Below are 17,032 nucleotides of genomic sequence, written 5' to 3' on the forward strand. Positions count from 1 at the left end.
AGGGAGATGGCAGCCATGAAATTCCTTCCGTTATCACTCACTACCTTGCCTGCCTCAAGATCTACAGTGCCCAGCCACGACTGCGTTTCTTGCTGCAAGAACTCGGACAGAACTTCCGCGGTGTGTCTATTGTCGCCCAAACACTTCATAGCCAATACAGCCTGCTGACGTATGCCAGTAGCTGCCCCATAATGGGAGACCTGGTGTGCAACAGTGGCAGGTGCGGATGGAGTGTTTGTGCGACTGCGGTCTGTGGACGAGCTCTTGCTTCTGCAGGAGGACGAGGAGGAGGAGGAGGAGGGGGTGCGAACGGCTACAGACAACTGTTTACTAGACCGTGGGCTAGGCAGAACTGTCCCAAACTTGCTGTCCCCTGTGGACCCTGAATCCACCACATTTACCCAGTGTGCCGTGATGGACACGTAACGTCCCTGGCCATGCCTACTGGTCCATGCATCTGTTGTCAGGTGCACCTTTGTGCTCACAGATTGCCTGAGTGCATGGACGATGCGCTCTTTAACATGCTGGTGGAGGGCTGGGATGGCTTTTCTGGAAAAAAAGTGTCGACTGGGTAGCTCGTAGCGTGGTACAGCGTAGTCCATCAGGTCTTTGAAAGCTTCGCTTTCAACTAACCGGTAGGGCATCATCTCTAACGAGATTAGTCTAGCTATGTGGGCGTTCAAACCCTGTGTACGCGGATGCGAGGCTAAGTATTTCCTTTTTCTAACCATAGTCTCATGTAGGGTGAGCTGGACTGGAGAGCTGGAGATCGTGGAACTAGCGGGGGTGCCGGTGGACATGGCAGACTGAGAGACGGTGGGAGATGGTATTGTTGCCGCCGGTGCCCTAGATGCAGTGTTTCCTACTACGAAACTGGTGATTCCCTGACCCTGACTGCTTTGGCCTGGCAAAGATACCTGCACAGATACAGCAGGTGGTGCGCTAAATGGTGGTCCTACACTGCCGGAAGGGATGTTGCGTTGATGACTAGCTTCATTGGCCGAGGGTGCAACAACCTTAAGGGACGTTTGGTAGTTAGTCCAAGCTTTCAAATGCATGGTGGTTAAATGTCTATGCATGCAACTAGTATTGAGACTTTTCAGATTCTGACCTCTGCTTAAGGAAGTAGAACATTTTTGACAGATGACTTTGCGCTGATCAATTGGATGTTGTTTAAAAAAATGCCAGACTGCACTCTTTCTAGCATCGGATACCTTTTCAGGCATTGCAGACTGAGCTTTAACCGGATGGCCACGCTGTCCTCCACCAGGTTTTGGCTTTGCCACGCGTTTTGGGCAAGATACGGGCCCGGCAGATGGAACCTGTGGCGATGTTGATGCCTGCTGCGGCCCCTCCTCCTCCTCTGCTTCAGAACTGCTGCCGCCTGCACCCTGTTCCCCCAATGGCTGCCAATCGGGGTCAAGAACTGGGTCATCTAATAACTCTTCTTGTACCTCCTGCGCAACTTCGTCTGTGTCACCGTGTCGTTCGGTGGTATAGCGTTCGTGATGGGGCAACATAGTCTCATCAGGGTCTGATTCTTGATCAGCACCCTGCGAGGGCAATGTTGTGGTCTGAGTCAAAGGACCAGCATAGTAGTCTGGCTGTGGCTGTGCGTCAGTGCACTCCATGTCAGATTCAATTTGTAATGGGCATGGACTGTTAACTGCTTCACTTTCTAAGCCAGGGACGGTATGTGTAAAGAGCTCCATGGAGTAACCCGTTGTGTCGCCTGCTGCATTCTTCTCTGTTGTTGTTTTTGCTGAAGAGGACAAGGAAGTGACTTGTCCCTGACCGTGAACATCCACTAACGACGCGCTGCTTTTACTTTTACCAGTTTCACGAGATGAGGCAAAAGAGCTAGAGGCTGAGTCAGCAAGATAAGCCAAAACTTGCTCTTGCTGCTCCGGCTTTAAAAGCGGTTTTCCTAATCCCAGAAAAGGGAGCGTTCGAGGCCTTGTGTAGCCGGACGACGAACCTGGCTCCACAGCTCCAGACTTAGGTGCAATATTTTTTCCCCCACGACCACCTGATGCTCCACCACTACCACTACCCTCATTACCAGCTGACAATGAACGCCCCCGGCCACGACCTCTTCCACTAGACTTCCTCATTGTTTTAAAAACGTAACCAAACTAACGTTATTTGTTGCAGTCACACAACTTACACGGTGAGCTATAACTTCAGTATGATTTAGCTACCCCTTTACAGGTTGGTGAGACCACAGCGAAAATCAGGCCCAATGTTACACACTCTTTTTTTGGTGGCTGCAAATTAGAGAGATGCCCCACACGCAGGACTGTCACTGAAGCACAAATGTTAATATTAATGTCACACTATTATTTTTTTTTTATTTTTATTTTTTTCAGGAACACTTTAGAAACCCCCCAAAAAAAAAAAAATAGATTTTTGCAGGGAGAATTTAGAAAACAAATGTAACAAACTATATGCTTTCTATGGGCCACTGAGTGAGAGATGACGCACACAGGAATCAGGAGTGGCACACAAGCCCAGAGGCCAATATTTTTCTACCAATGATTGATGGAGTTATTTTCTCTGGTAGATTTTGGAACCCAAATCAAGGAAAAAAAATGTAGGCTTTCTATGGACCACAATTGGAGAGAGAGAGAGAGAGAGATGGCACACCCAGGAGTCAAGACTGGCACACAAGCAGAAAGGCCAATATTAATCTCCCACTGTTTTTTTTTTTTTTTTTTTTTTCAGGGAGACTTTAGAAAAAAAAATAATAAAAAAAATATGATTTTATCAGGAAGAATTTAGAAACCAAATAAAATAAAATGATTTTTTCAGGGAGAATTTATAAAACAAATAAAAACAAAAATAGGCGTTCTATGGCCCACTGACTGAGAGATGACGCACACAGGAGTCAGGAGTGGCACACAAACCCAGAGGCCAATATTTTTCTACCAATGATTGATGTAGTTATTTTCTCTGGTAGATTTTAGAACCCAAATCAAGGAAAAAAAATATAGGCTTTCTATGGACCACAATTGGAGAGAGAGAGAGAGAGAGAGAGAGAGAGAGAGAGAGAGAGAGAGATGGCACACCCAGGAGTCAAGACTGGCACACAAGCAGAAAGGCCAATATTAATCTCCCACTGTTTTTTTTGGTTGTTTTTTTTTTTTTTTTTTCAGGGAGACTTTAGAAAAAAAAATAATAAAAAAAATATGATTTTATCAGGAAGAATTTAGAAACCAAATAAAATAAAATGATTTTTTCAGGGAGAATTTATAAAACAAATAAAACCAAAAATAGGCGTTCTATGGCCCACTGACTGAGAGATGACGCACCCAGGAGTCAAGACTGGCACACAAGCAGAAAGGCCAATATTAATCTCCCACTGTTTTTTTTTTTTTTTTTCAGGGAGACTTTAGAAAAAAAAATAATAAAAAAAATATGATTTTATCAGGAAGAATTTAGAAACCAAATAAAATAAAATGATTTTTTCAGGGAGAATTTAGAAAACAAATAAAACCAAAAATAGGCGTTCTATGGCCCACTGACTGAGAGATGACGCACACAGGAGTCAGGAGTGGCACACAAACCCAGAGGCCAATATTTTTCTACCAATGATTGATGTAGTTATTTTCTCTGGTAGATTTTAGAACCCAAATCAAGGAAAAAAAATATAGGCTTTCTATGGACCACAATTGGAGAGAGAGAGAGAGAGAGAGAGAGAGAGAGAGAGAGAGATGGCACACCCAGGAGTCAAGACTGGCACACAAGCAGAAAGGCCAATATTAATCTCCCACTGTTTTTTTGGTTGTTTTTTTTTTTTTTTTTTCAGGGAGACTTTAGAAATAAAAATAATAAAAAAAATATGATTTTATCAGGAAGAATTTAGAAACCAAATAAAATAAAATGATTTTTTCAGGGAGAATTTAGAAAACAAATAAAACCAAAAATAGGCGTTCTATGGCCCACTGACTGAGAGAGAGAGAGAGATGGTACGCTTAGTACTGGCACACAAGCCCAAAGGGCAATATTAATCTCCCTTTTTTTTTCCAGGGAGAATTTCTAAAACCCAAAAAAAAAATAAAATAGGCTTTCTATGGCCCACTATTTGTGAGAGAGATGGGACGCTCAGGACTGGCACAGATGGCACGCTCAGGACTGGCACAGAAGCCCAGAGGCCAATATTAATCTCCCTTTTTTTCTGGGAGAATTTATAAAACCAAAAAAATATTTAAATAGGCTTTCTATGGCCCACTATTTGTGAGAGAGATGGCACGCTCAGGACTGGCACAGATGGCACGCTCACAACTGGCACACAAGCCCAGAGGCCAATATTAATCTCCCTTTTTTCAGGGAAAATTTATAAAACAAAAAAAAAAATTAAATAGGCTTTCTATGGCCCACTATTTGTGAGAGAGATGGCACGCTCAGGGCTGGCACAGATGGCACGCTCAGGACTGGCACACAAGCCCAGAGGCCAATATTAATCTCCCTTTTTTTCAGGGAGAATTTATAAAACCCCCAAAAAAAATAAAATAGGCTTTCTATGGCCCACTATTTGTGAGAGAGATGGGACGCTCAGGACTGGCACAGATGGCACGCTCAGGACTGGCACAGAAGCCCAGAGGCCAATATTAATCTCCCTTTTTTTCTGGGAGAATTTATAAAACCAAAAAAATATTTAAATAGGCTTTCTATGGCCCACTATTTGTGAGAGAGATGGCACGCTCAGGACTGGCACAGATGGCACGCTCACAACTGGCACACAAGCCCAGAGGCCAATATTAATCTCCCTTTTTTCAGGGAGAATTTCTAAAACCCAAAAAAAAAATAAAATAGGCTTTCTATGGCCCACTATTTGTGAGAGAGATGGGACGCTCAGGACTGGCACAGATGGCACGCTCAGGACTGGCACAGAAGCCCAGAGGCCAATATTAATCTCCCTTTTTTTCTGGGAGAATTTATAAAACCAAAAAAATATTTAAATAGGCTTTCTATGGCCCACTATTTGTGAGAGAGATGGCACGCTCAGGACTGGCACAGATGGCACGCTCACAACTGGCACACAAGCCCAGAGGCCAATATTAATCTCCCTTTTTTCAGGGAAAATTTATAAAACAAAAAAAAAAATTAAATAGGCTTTCTATGGCCCACTATTTGTGAGAGAGATGGCACGCTCAGGGCTGGCACAGATGGCACGCTCAGGACTGGCACACAAGCCCAGAGGCCAATATTAATCTCCCTTTTTTTCAGGGAGAATTTATAAAACCAAAAAAAAAAATAAATAGGCTTTCTATGGCCCACTATTTGTGAGAGAGATGGCACGCCTAGGGCTGGCACAGATGGCACGCTCAGGACTGGCACACAAGCCCAGAGGCCAATATTAATCTCCCTTTTTTTCAGGGAGAATTTATAAAACCCCAAAAAAAATAAAATAGGCTTTCTATGGCCCACTGTTTGTGAGAGAGATGGCACACTCAGGACTGGCACACAAGCCCAAAGGCCAATATTAATCTCCCACTGTATTTTTATCAGGGAGAATTTATACACCCCACAAAAAAAAATACAGAAAAATGAAAAGGCTTTCTATGGCCCACTATGTGAGAGAGATGGCACACACAGGGATGGCACTCTAGCAGAAATGCCAAATTGCCAATCTTAATCTCCCACCAAAAAAAAAAAAAAAAAAAAAACAGGGAATGTCCTACAATTACTATCTCCCTGCCTGCAGTAATCTCAGCCAGGTATGGCAGGCAGCTACTATCTCCCTGCCTGCAGTAATCTCAGCCAGGTATGGCAGGCAGCAATAAGGAGTGGACTGATGCACAAATGAAATAAAAAGTGTGGACAAACAAAAAAGATAGCTGTGCAGAAAGGAAGGAACAAGAGGATTTGTGCTTTGAAAAAAGCAGTTGGTTTGCACAGCGGCGTACACACAGCAATGCAGCTATCAGGGAGCCTTCTAGGGCAGCCCAATGAGCTACAGCGCTGAGGGGAAAAAAAAAAAAAAAAAAACTTCCACTGTCCCTGCACACCGAGGGTGGTGTTGGACAGTGCAAATCGCTGCAGCACAAGCGGTTTTGTGGTTAATGGACCCTGCCTAACGCTATCCCTGCTTCTGACAAAGCGGCAGCAACCTCTCCCTAAGCTCAGATCAGCAGCAGTAAGATGGCGGTCGGCGGGAACGCCTCTTTATAGCCCCTGTGACGTCGCAGACAGCAAGCCAATCACTGCAATGCCCTTCTCTAAGATGGTGGGGACCAGGACCTATGTCATCACGCTGCCCACACTCTGCGTTTACCTTCATTGGCTGAGAAATGGCGCTTTTCGCGTCATTGAAACGCGACTTTGGCGCGAAAGTCGCGTACCGCATGGCCGACCCCGCACAGGGGTCGGATCGGGTTTCATGAAACCCCGACTTAGCCAAAAGTCGGCGACTTTTGAAAATGTTCGACCCGTTTCGCTCAACCCTACTTACAAATACTCGTAGACCACCCGAGCAACGTGTATACTCGCTCATCACTAGTCACCAGCCCTCTGCTGACTGCATCAATGTAATGTCCAAACCTCCTGTGTTATTAATGCAGCACCCCAGAGTCCTGGTCGTTGCAGTAATGTTATTCTTCCACCAGGGGGAGTGATGTTACGTCTGAAGGCAATGAAGGAGATCTTCTGTCCAGTTATCACAACTACAAAACACACTTCACACTCCAGTCCGCCAGGGGGAGCCATGCTTCTATCTATTAGGGCACTCCTCACACTTAGGTAAAACTGGTGGGTTGGTTAGGAAGTTAGACAGAAGCTGACTGGAGGGAGAAGGAGATAGTCAGTGAGTCCCGACCGAGTTTGGCAGAGGCTGGTTGGAGTGGGTTCCAGCCAGCTCCAGACTGCGGCCTGTGGAAGGCGAAGGTACACGGAGCTGCACTTGCATCCCATGCGGCAGCATCCTAAGAAAGGACACAAAAGGAATTGTGTTGCAGTGAGTGAGCAACGAAGTCATAGCAAAAGGAGAGGAACATTAGAGGGAGACCAGCTAGAAGCAGGCTGCCTCCTTCTCAAGTGCACTACCGGTAGCCAGAATACCGAGGGAGTAAGGATCTCTATGCCGTTACTTCAGTGACTGGCAAGACAGTTGATTCCACGTTGACTGCCCGACCATATACCCAGGAGGCAGGGTGGCAACTTGTGGGGGCCGGGGCGTCTCTAGGGTCCCTATAAAAAGCCTCAGGCCACCAGTCATACGGCTTTGTCCTATCCGTCAGGGGGACAGAGAGAAGAGACTTAACATCTACAATAGTTGTGAGGACCTTACAGAATTGCTCAGCAGGGAGGTACTACAATGCCCAGGCGCTAGAGGAAGGCTATTGAATTCCACCTGGATATGGGGACTCTGGATTTGCCTTCAGACCGGCCGGACTCTGCCTACCCTGTGGTCCCTACCCTGGACTGTGGATGCTGAAGCCTTCAGTGAAGGTAAAGAGACTGCATCCTTGTGTCCTCGTTATTCACTGCGCCTTACATCATCCACCATCCACTATCTACACTCTGGGAAGCCCTGGGGACATACTTCACATGTGGGAAGGTATACCATCTAGCTGCCATAACATCACCCCAGCGGACCCCTAAGAAGCGTCGGTCACCCTGACCGAATACCACAGGTGGCGTCACGAACATTATCCCTTTAAAGACCTTTCACCCACAACATCATCAACGGACCTCCCGAGGGCCACGGACCGGGTCCGCCACCGTGACATCCCTACTGAGAACCGAAGGGGCCCGGCTCTGAGTATCCCACAGCCCACGGGGGCGCGCCATTAACATCAGCAAAAACACTATACCATCGCCGGGAGGTTCACGGCCAAGCAACTGCATGCACCCATATGCCGAGCGTCGGATGGAGTGGTGTAAAGCCGCCACCACTGGACTCTGGAGGAAACGTGTTCTTTGCAGTGTCGGATCACACTTCTGTATCTGGTGTCTGATGGACGAGTCTGTGTTTGCTGAATGCCAGGAGAACGTTACCCCCCTGACTGCACTGTGCCCGCTGTACAGTTTGGTGGTGGAGGGATAATACTATGAGGTTTTCAGGGGTCGGCCTTTTGGTTCCAGTGAAGGGAAATCTTAATTCTTCAGCACAAAACATTGTGGACAATTGTAGCTTCCAGCCTTGTGAGAGCAGTTTTGCGAAGGACATTTTCTGTTCCCCATGACTGTGCCCAGTGCACAAGATTCATACAGACATGGAGGGAGAGTTTGGTGGAAGAACATGAGCGGCCGCACAGAGCCTGCACCTCAGACCCATATACTGTATCACCTATAATGGAGATTGTGAGCCCGGCCTCCCCAACATCAGAATCTGACTTCACAAATGCCCTTATAGATGAATTGGCAAAAGCACCTCTAAAATCTTGTAGAAATCCCTCACAGAAGAGTAGGAGCTGTTATATCTCCAAGGGGTCAACTCCATATGAATAACTCTAGATTTAGAATGGTCAGAAAAGCTTACGTCGGTGTAATGTGTAGTTGACCCAATACTTTTGTATTTCAATGTAAAACCAGTGCACCATACACAAAAATACCTATACAAAACATTTCCCACCATACGAACATTGCACCAGCGTAAAGAAATAGTTCCTAAATAATAATACCCACTCTCATATATTTTGTAACTGTTGCCCTCCATCATCTTTCTTCTTAAGGCCAGAAGTCTGTGAGAGGATTCCTTGTGGAGTTGGACAGGGAGGTTGAGTCCAGGCCAAGGGGACACTCCAGAATGATGGGATGGTTGGAGGATTAATCCGCATTCTCTCAGCTTCTGTGGAAGGTTACAAGACAGTTGTTGGTGAATCTCACAGCTCTGACACTAGAGATTAGTCAATGTTAGAAGGAGATTGTCCACTTACAGACATATGCACTGCACCGAGCTTTTCCATCATCAAGCCTTGCATCTCGTGAAGTTTTTGTTTCTCAACAGCAAGCTGTAGTGAAGCAGAAGCTATCAACCATACATAACAATATCATACCACACTGCTCACTTATGTCCTGGTCCAAAGTCCACCGGGTAACCTACCCTAGAAAATCCAATTTTTGTCCAAAATATAGGTAGATGTTGCACCATAAAATTTATATTGACCTTGTTTATGCTGATCAATGAGGTTCTTCTTGTAGACCATCGCCTAGGAACTTTTGCAGAAAATAACTCTTTTTTTTTTTATAGAAAGGATGCTGCAGGAGCACCAGGCAGAATGACCTTCAAGGGTCTTCAGAGGTCAGATAAGCATAATTTTGGGGATGTGGTGGGTGCGTTTACTTTGGGCATAAGCTGGATTTAGTGAACCAGTGCTACACAGCAATTCTCTAATATACTTCTATGATTGGAATGAGTCCTTTTAAAACCAGGGGTACATTTACACTTTACATAAGGCATGTCTACTCTCCTGAAAATAAAGTTTTAAGAAATAAATGTATAATTAATTAAATAACAATTCTGGAGCATTTTTTTCCAAGAACTTTGCTGCTGTACCTCTGTCACTCCTCCTTGACATTTAAAAAAAAAGTCAGCACTGATTGGACCCTGTCAGACTGTACCCCTCCCAGTTGTAAATTTATTCATACATTTCTAGTAGGTGTAACAGAAGAATGTCACAACCTAGACTCTGAATAAAACAGTTGGAACATTTTTTTCTTTAATCAAGAATATAATTATTTAGTAAAACAGACGTGTAAGAAGTGGTGACAGAACTTATTTTAAGACCAAGATCCCATGGTGTCTTAATTATTACGCATCTAATTTATTACAGCATGAATCATGGTCGGCCTCCAGCATTACACACTGGTATGTTTTATCCTGAAATGCTGGTAATTTATAGATGTTTATCTTTGTGACGGATTATTTAAGGATCAGCAGATTGTCTTAAGGATCTGCCAAGGACACCAGAAAGTCTCTGTTGGTAATTATCCTAAATTGTGCTTTAAAGAGAAACCATTTTTTAAAATTTTATTTCATAAATCAATAGTACACATGAAAATAGTGAACTGTGTAATATATCTTTTCAGAGAAATCAGCATCTTTCTCCTCGTGGACGGATCTTTCAATCTCAGTTCTAGGGTAAAAGATATATTCAGTGAATACAGATTGTTCTATTACTGAGAAAGGAGATGACAGTTGGTGCCCATAAGATTCTATGAAGAGGGGAGGATGAGGAAGAGGGAGGAGCTAGAAGGCAGCACACAAAATCAGTTAAACGTTCTTCTGACATGACAGTTACACTTTAAATTTATAATTTAAATAAATTATAGTGTAAAGGTACCGTCACACTAAGCGACGCTGCAGCGATACCGACAACTATGTCGATCGCTGCAGCGTCGCTGTTTGGTCGCTGGAGAGCTGTCACACAGAAAGCTCTCCAGCGACCAACGATGCCGAAGTCTCCGGGTAACCAGGGTAAACATCAGGTTACTAAGCGCAGGGCCGCGCTTAGTAACCCGATGTTTACCCTGGTTACCGTTGTAAATGTAATAAAAAAACACTACATACTTACATTCCCGGTGTCTGGTCATGTCCCTCGCCTTCAGCTTCCCGCACTGACTGAGCGCCGACCGCAAAGTACAGTGGTGACGTCACCGCTGCACAGCGTGCTTTACGGCCGGCCAGCGCTCACCAGTCAGTGCGGGAAGCTGACGGCGGGGGACATGACCAGACACCGGGAATGTAAGTATGTAGTGTTTGTTTTTTTCACATTTACAACGGTAACCAGGGTAAACATCGGGTTACTAAGCGTGGCCCTGCGCTTAGTAACCCGATATTTACCCTGGTTATCAGTGAAGACATCGCTGGATCGGCATCACACACGCCGATTCAGCGATGTCAGCGGGTGATCCAGTGACAAAATAAAGTGCTGGACTTTCCCTAGCGACCAACGATCTCCCAGCAGGGGCCTGATCGTTGGTCGCTGTCATACATAACGATTTCGTTAGCGATATCGTTGCTACGTCACAAAAAGCAATGATATCGTTAACGATATCGTTCAGTGTGGGGGACACTCGCTTGGCACGGGATTAACGTAGTCAGGCACGATTTTTTGCTTATACACAGTCTATACGGTTTATTAAAGTGTCATAAACCGGGTTGTGCGCAGTTCACATTATAAATTTCATCAAACACAATAGGCACCAACTGGTGATATTAACTTGCAGCTTTGTCTTAAACACTTCATTTATGGCTTTGTCTCACGGACATTAAACATGCTGGACCTCTCACTTCGCCCAGTTACCATGGGTGTCCGTACGCCGTACACTTCACCAATGTACCAAGTCACATACAGCGCACATGACACTGGGTCGCGGTCTCTAAACACGCCGAACCTCATTCCGTTCAGTCACCGTGGGAGACCACACTGTTCATAGAACATTACAAGCACCTACAGTCTGTATAGGTACCTGACTGGAGCTCCTGCTCCACCTGCTGACTCCTTGTCAGTCCACTCCTCCGGGAAAGCTACCTCACAGGGATCACCAACTTGCCTGGGCGGCATATCTTAGTCAGTCCAGACCCACCAAAGGACGGTAGCTTCCCCCACATAGACCATCCAGAATCATAGTCTTTCTGTGCGCTATTCAGGGATCCGGTCCTACTCCCAGTACCTCCCAACACACCAGCATGTGCTCTTCAGGACTCCTACTCCCAGGTCTTCCAACACATATTGTGCTCTTCAAGAAGCCTACTCCCAGGTCTTCCAACACAGGTTGCCCAGTGTGCTATTCAGGATTCCTACTCCCAGGAAATCCAACACACTGGCATCTCCTCCTCACATGAACCACACATGTGACCTGTCCAGGTGCTATTCAGGACCTCGTCCAACACCCCAGGCATACGACCTGTCCAGGTACTATTCAGGACCTCGTCCAACACCCCAGGTATATAACCTGTACGGGTGCTATTCAGGACGTAGTCCAACACCCCAGGCCCCTAGCAAGTCCAAAGCCCCACCATGTGCTCTTCAGGACTCCTACTCCAAGGAAATCCAACACAGGTTGTTCAGTGTGCTATTCAGGACTCCTACTCCCAGGAAATCCAACACACCAGCATGTGCTATTCAGGATTCCTACTCCCAGGAAATCCAACACACCAGCATGTGACCTGTCCAGGTGCTATTCAGGACCTCTGTCCAACACCCCAGGCCACCAGGTCCAAAGCCCCACCACATGCTCTTCAGGACTCCTACTCCCAGGAAATCCAACACAGGTTATTCAGTGTGCTATTCAGGGATCCGGTCCTACTCCCAGGACCTCCCAACACACAGGCTCTCCAGGACCTTCCACTAGAACCACACAGGAACATGTGACCCACACCCTGGTCACATTATATATCCTTGACCACTCCCCTGGGTGGTAGTGTGAATGTGTGGCTAGTTTGTCCCGCCCATCTCACACAACTTGCCTAGTAAGTCTCCCTTACAACTACACCATACATATACACACTCTTGAGGGACTACAGGTCCCAGAACAACAACATTGCATCAGACTTATCACGCAGACTCCTTCTGCGACACCTTTCTGTTATGATCCGGTGACCTTGGAGCCGCATGAATAACTTTCACTGGAGTAGGTGGTAACTATACTGACCACAATCCTGATCTGACACCGCAACTAGAAGTAGCCGTGGGGTGTGCCTAACAAATCCTAGACAACTCGTCACAGCCGGAGAACTAAATACCGCTATAGATGGAAATAGGAATACTATCTTGCCTCAGAGCAGAACCCCAAAGGATAGGCAGCCCCCCACGAATATTGACTGTGAGTAGGAGAGGAAAGACACACGTAGGCAGAAAACAGGATTTAGCAAAAGAGGCCACACTAGCTAAAATAGGAAAGGGTAGGACAGCGTACTATGCGGTCAGTATTAAAACCCTTCCAAAAATATCCACAGCAGATAATACAAAAAATTCCTCCATCTAACTAAAGACGTGGAACATATATCTGCAACTCCAGAGAATCCTACACTCAGAGCAGGAATACAATAAAAAAACAAGCACACAGCTCGTGTGCCAAAGAAAAAGAAACAGACACTTATCTTTGCTGAAATGGCAGCTAAGCAGGAGAAGCCAGGCAGAGATCCAACACTTCCCAAGAAACATTGACAACTGACAAGGACTAATGAATCCTGCAAACCTAAATACCCCAGTCAGAATTGCAATCAGCAGAAACACCTGACCATGACTGCAGCCCTGGGACAACTGCATTACCACCTACAACCACCGGAGGGCGCCCAAAAGCAGAATTCACAACAGTACCCCCCCCCCTTGAGGAGGGGTCACCGAACCCTCACCAGAGCCCCCAGGCCGATCAGGACGAGCCAGATGAAAGGCACAAACCAAATCAGCGGCATGGACATCAGAGGCAAAAACCCAAGAATTATCCTCTTGGCCATAACTCTTCCATTTGACAAGGTACTGAAGCCTCCGCCTCGAAAAACGGGAATCCAAAATCTTCTCAACAACATATTCCAACTCCCCATCAACCAACACAGGGGCCGGAGGATCAACAAAGGGAACAACGGGCTCCACATATTTCCGCAATAAAGATCTATGGAAGACATTATGGATCGCAAAAGAGGCCAGAAGCGCCAGTCGAAAAGACACCGGATTAATAATCTCAGAAATCCTGTAAGGACCAATAAACCGAGGCTTAAACTTAGGAGAAGAAACCTTCATAGGAACTTGACGGGAAGACAACCAGACCAGATCCCCAACCCGAAGCCGGGAACCAACACACCGACGACGGTTAGCAAAACGTTGAGCCTCCTCCTGAGACAACACCAAATTGTCTACCACATGAGCCCAAATCTGCTGCAAGCTGTCAACCACAGAATCCACACCAGGACATTCAGAAGGCTCAACCTGCCGAGAAGAAAACCAAGGATGAAAACCAAAATTACAAAAGAAAGGCGAAACCAAAGTAGCCGAACTAGCCCGATTATTTAGGGCAAACTCGGCCAATGGCAAGAAAGCCACCCAATCATCCTGATCAGCAGACACAAAGCATCTCAAATAAGTCTCCAAAGTCTGATTAGTTCGCTCGGTCTGACCATTTGTCTGAGGATGAAATGCAGAAGAAAAAGACAAATCAATGCCCAGCCTAGCACAAAAGGCCCGCCAAAACCTAGAAACAAACTGGGAACCTCTGTCGGACACAATATTCTCCGGAATACCATGCAAACGAACCACATGCTGAAAAAACAACGGAACCAAATCCGCAGAGGAAGGCAATTTAGGCAAAGGCACCAAATTAACCATCTTAGAGAACCGGTCACAAACAACCCAGATAACAGACATCCTCTGGGAAACCGGAAGATCTGAAATAAAATCCATAAAAATATGCGTCCAGGGCCTCTCAGGGACCGGCAATGGCAAAAGCAACCCACTAGCACGGGAACAACAAGGCTTGGCCCACGCACAAGTCCCACAGGACTGCACAAAAGAACGCACATCACGCGACAAATAAAGCCACCAAAAGGACCTACCAACCAAGTCTCTGGTACCAAAAATGCCAGGATGACCAGCCAACACGGAACAGTGAACCTCAGAAATCACTCTACTAGTCCATCTGTCAGGAACAAACAGTTTCCCCACAGGACAGCGGTCAGGTTTGTCAGCCTGAAATTCCTGAAGAACCCGTCGTAAATCAGGGGAAATGGCAGAAAGGACCACCCCTTCTTTCAGAATACCGACCGGTTCTAAGACCTCAGGAGAATCAGGCAAAAAACTCCTAGAGAGGGCATCAGCCTTAATGTTCTTAGAACTCGGAAGGTACGAGACCACAAAATCAAAACGGGAAAAAAACAAGGACCATCGAGCCTGTCTAGGATTCAGCCGTTTGGCAGACTCGAAGTAAATCAAATTCTTATGATCGGTCAAGACCACAATACGGTGCTTAGCTCCCTCAAGCCAATGTCGCCACTCCTCAAACGCCCACTTCATAGCCAACAACTCCTGATTGCCGACATCATAATTGCGTTCAGCAGGCGAAAACTTACGGGAAAAGAAGGCACATGGTTTCATCAAGGAACCAACAGGATCCCTCTGAGACAAAACGGCCCCTGCCCCAATCTCAGAAGCGTCAACCTCAACCTGAAACGGAATAGAAACATCCGGTTGGTGCAACACCAGAGCAGAAGTAAATCGACGTTTAAGCTCCTGAAAGGCAGAGACAGTTGCAGAGGACCAATTCGCCACATCAGCGCCTTTCTTCGTGAAATCGGTCAAGGGTTTAACCACGCTGGAAAAATTAGCAATGAAACGGCGATAAAAATTTGCAAAACCCCAAAATTTCTGAAGGCTCTTCATGGATGTGGGCTGAATCCAATCATGAATAGCCTGAACCTTATCCGGATCCATCTCTATAGACGAGGGAGAAAAAATAAAGCCCAAAAAAGAAACTTTCTGCACCCCAAAGAGACACTTAGACCCTTTCACAAACAGGGCATTGTCACGAAGGATCTGAAATACCATCCTGACCTGTTCCACATGAAACTCCCAATCATCGGAAAAAAATCAAAATATCGTCCAAATATACAATCAGGAACTTATCAATATAAGTCCGGAAAATATCATGCATGAAGGACTGAAAAACAGATGGAGCATTAGTGAGCTCGAATGGCATCACAAGGTATTCAAAATGGCCTTCGGGCGTGTTAAACGCAGTTTTCCATTCATCACCCTGCTTAATATGAACAAGATTATATGCCCCCCGAAGGTCAATCTTCGTAAACCAACTAGCTCCCTTAATCCTAGCAAACAAATCAGTAAGCAAAGGTAAAGGGTATTGAAACTTGACCGTGATTTTATTCAAGAGGCGATAATCAATACAGGGTCTCAAGGAACCATCTTTTTTAGCAACAAAAAAGAACCCCGCTCCCAACGGTGAAGAAGATGGCCGAATATGCCCTTTCTCCAAAGACTCCTTAATATAGCTCCGCATGGCGGTATGTTCAGGCACAGACAGGTTGAAAAGTCGACCCTTAGGAAACTTACAGCCTGGAATCAAGTTAATAGCACAATCGCAGTCCCTGTGCGGTGGAAGGAAACTGGACTTGGGCTCATCGAATACATCCTGAAAATCAGACAAAAACTCTGGAATTTCAGAAGATGAAGAAGAGGAGATTGACATCAAAGGAACATCATTATAAACCCCCTGACAACCCCAACTAGTCACAGACATGGACTTCCAATCCAACACAGGATTATGTACCTTGTTGTGAATTCTGTGGCTGAATTCACTCCTGTGGTCACAAGTGGTACTGCAGCTTCTGAGCTTCCTCCCTCAGTTGTTCTGGTGAGCTCGTTGGCTGCTTTGTTATTTAACTCCACCTGATTCTGTCTTCCTTGCTCCTTGTCAATGTTCCAGTGTTGGACCTGAGCTTCTGGATCTTTCCTGTGGCCTGCTGCTCTGCTTAGATAAGTGTTTCTTTGCTTTTGTTGCTACTTTTTCTGTCCAGCTTGTCTATTCGTTTTTGCTGGAAGCTCTGAGACGCAAAGGGTGCACCGCCGTGCCGTTAGTTCGGCACGGTGGGTCTTTTTGCCCCCTTTGCGTGGTTTTTTGCTTTAGGGTTTTTTGTAGACTGCAAAGTTCTCTTTGCTATCCTCGCTCTATCTAGAATATCGGGCCTCACTTTGCTGAATCTATTTCATCCCTACGTTTGTCTTTTCATCTTGCTAACAGTCATTATATGTGGGGGGCTGCCTTTTCCTTTGGGGTATTTCTCTGAGGCAAGTCAGGCTTGTTTATCTATCTTCAGGCTAGTCAGCTCCTCAGGCTGTGCCGAGTTGCATAGGTAGTGACAGGCGCAATCCACAGCTGCCTTTAGTTGTGTTTAGGATAGGTTGAGGTATTGCGGTCTACAGAGATTCCACGTCTCAGAGCTCGTTCTATTGTTTTTGGGTTATTATCAAATCACTGTATGTGCTCTGATTGCTGGCACACTGTGTCACTGGATTGCCTACATAACAGTACCTGCAACCATGGAAAACCCAGCACGATAGCATCATGCAAATTATGC

General features: G+C 45.9%; 1 protein-coding gene across 2 annotated transcripts in view; it reads right to left on the reverse strand.

Moving 5' to 3' along the window:
* The window catches only part of FOXP3 (forkhead box P3), a 55,934-nt gene that overhangs the window by 20,310 nt on the left and 18,592 nt on the right, over nt 1-17,032 (reverse strand). For both annotated transcript variants that reach the window (XM_069748248.1, XM_069748247.1), the window contains exons 8-9: nt 8,880-8,954; nt 8,629-8,791 (exon numbers count right to left, since the gene is read on the reverse strand). In XM_069748248.1, the coding sequence (XP_069604349.1) occupies nt 8,629-8,791; nt 8,880-8,954 (238 nt within the window). The remainder of the gene's footprint in view (nt 1-8,628; nt 8,792-8,879; nt 8,955-17,032) is intronic.

This window comes from Ranitomeya imitator, chromosome 2 (assembly GCF_032444005.1).
Source record: "Ranitomeya imitator isolate aRanImi1 chromosome 2, aRanImi1.pri, whole genome shotgun sequence".
NCBI lineage: Eukaryota > Metazoa > Chordata > Amphibia > Anura > Dendrobatidae > Ranitomeya > Ranitomeya imitator.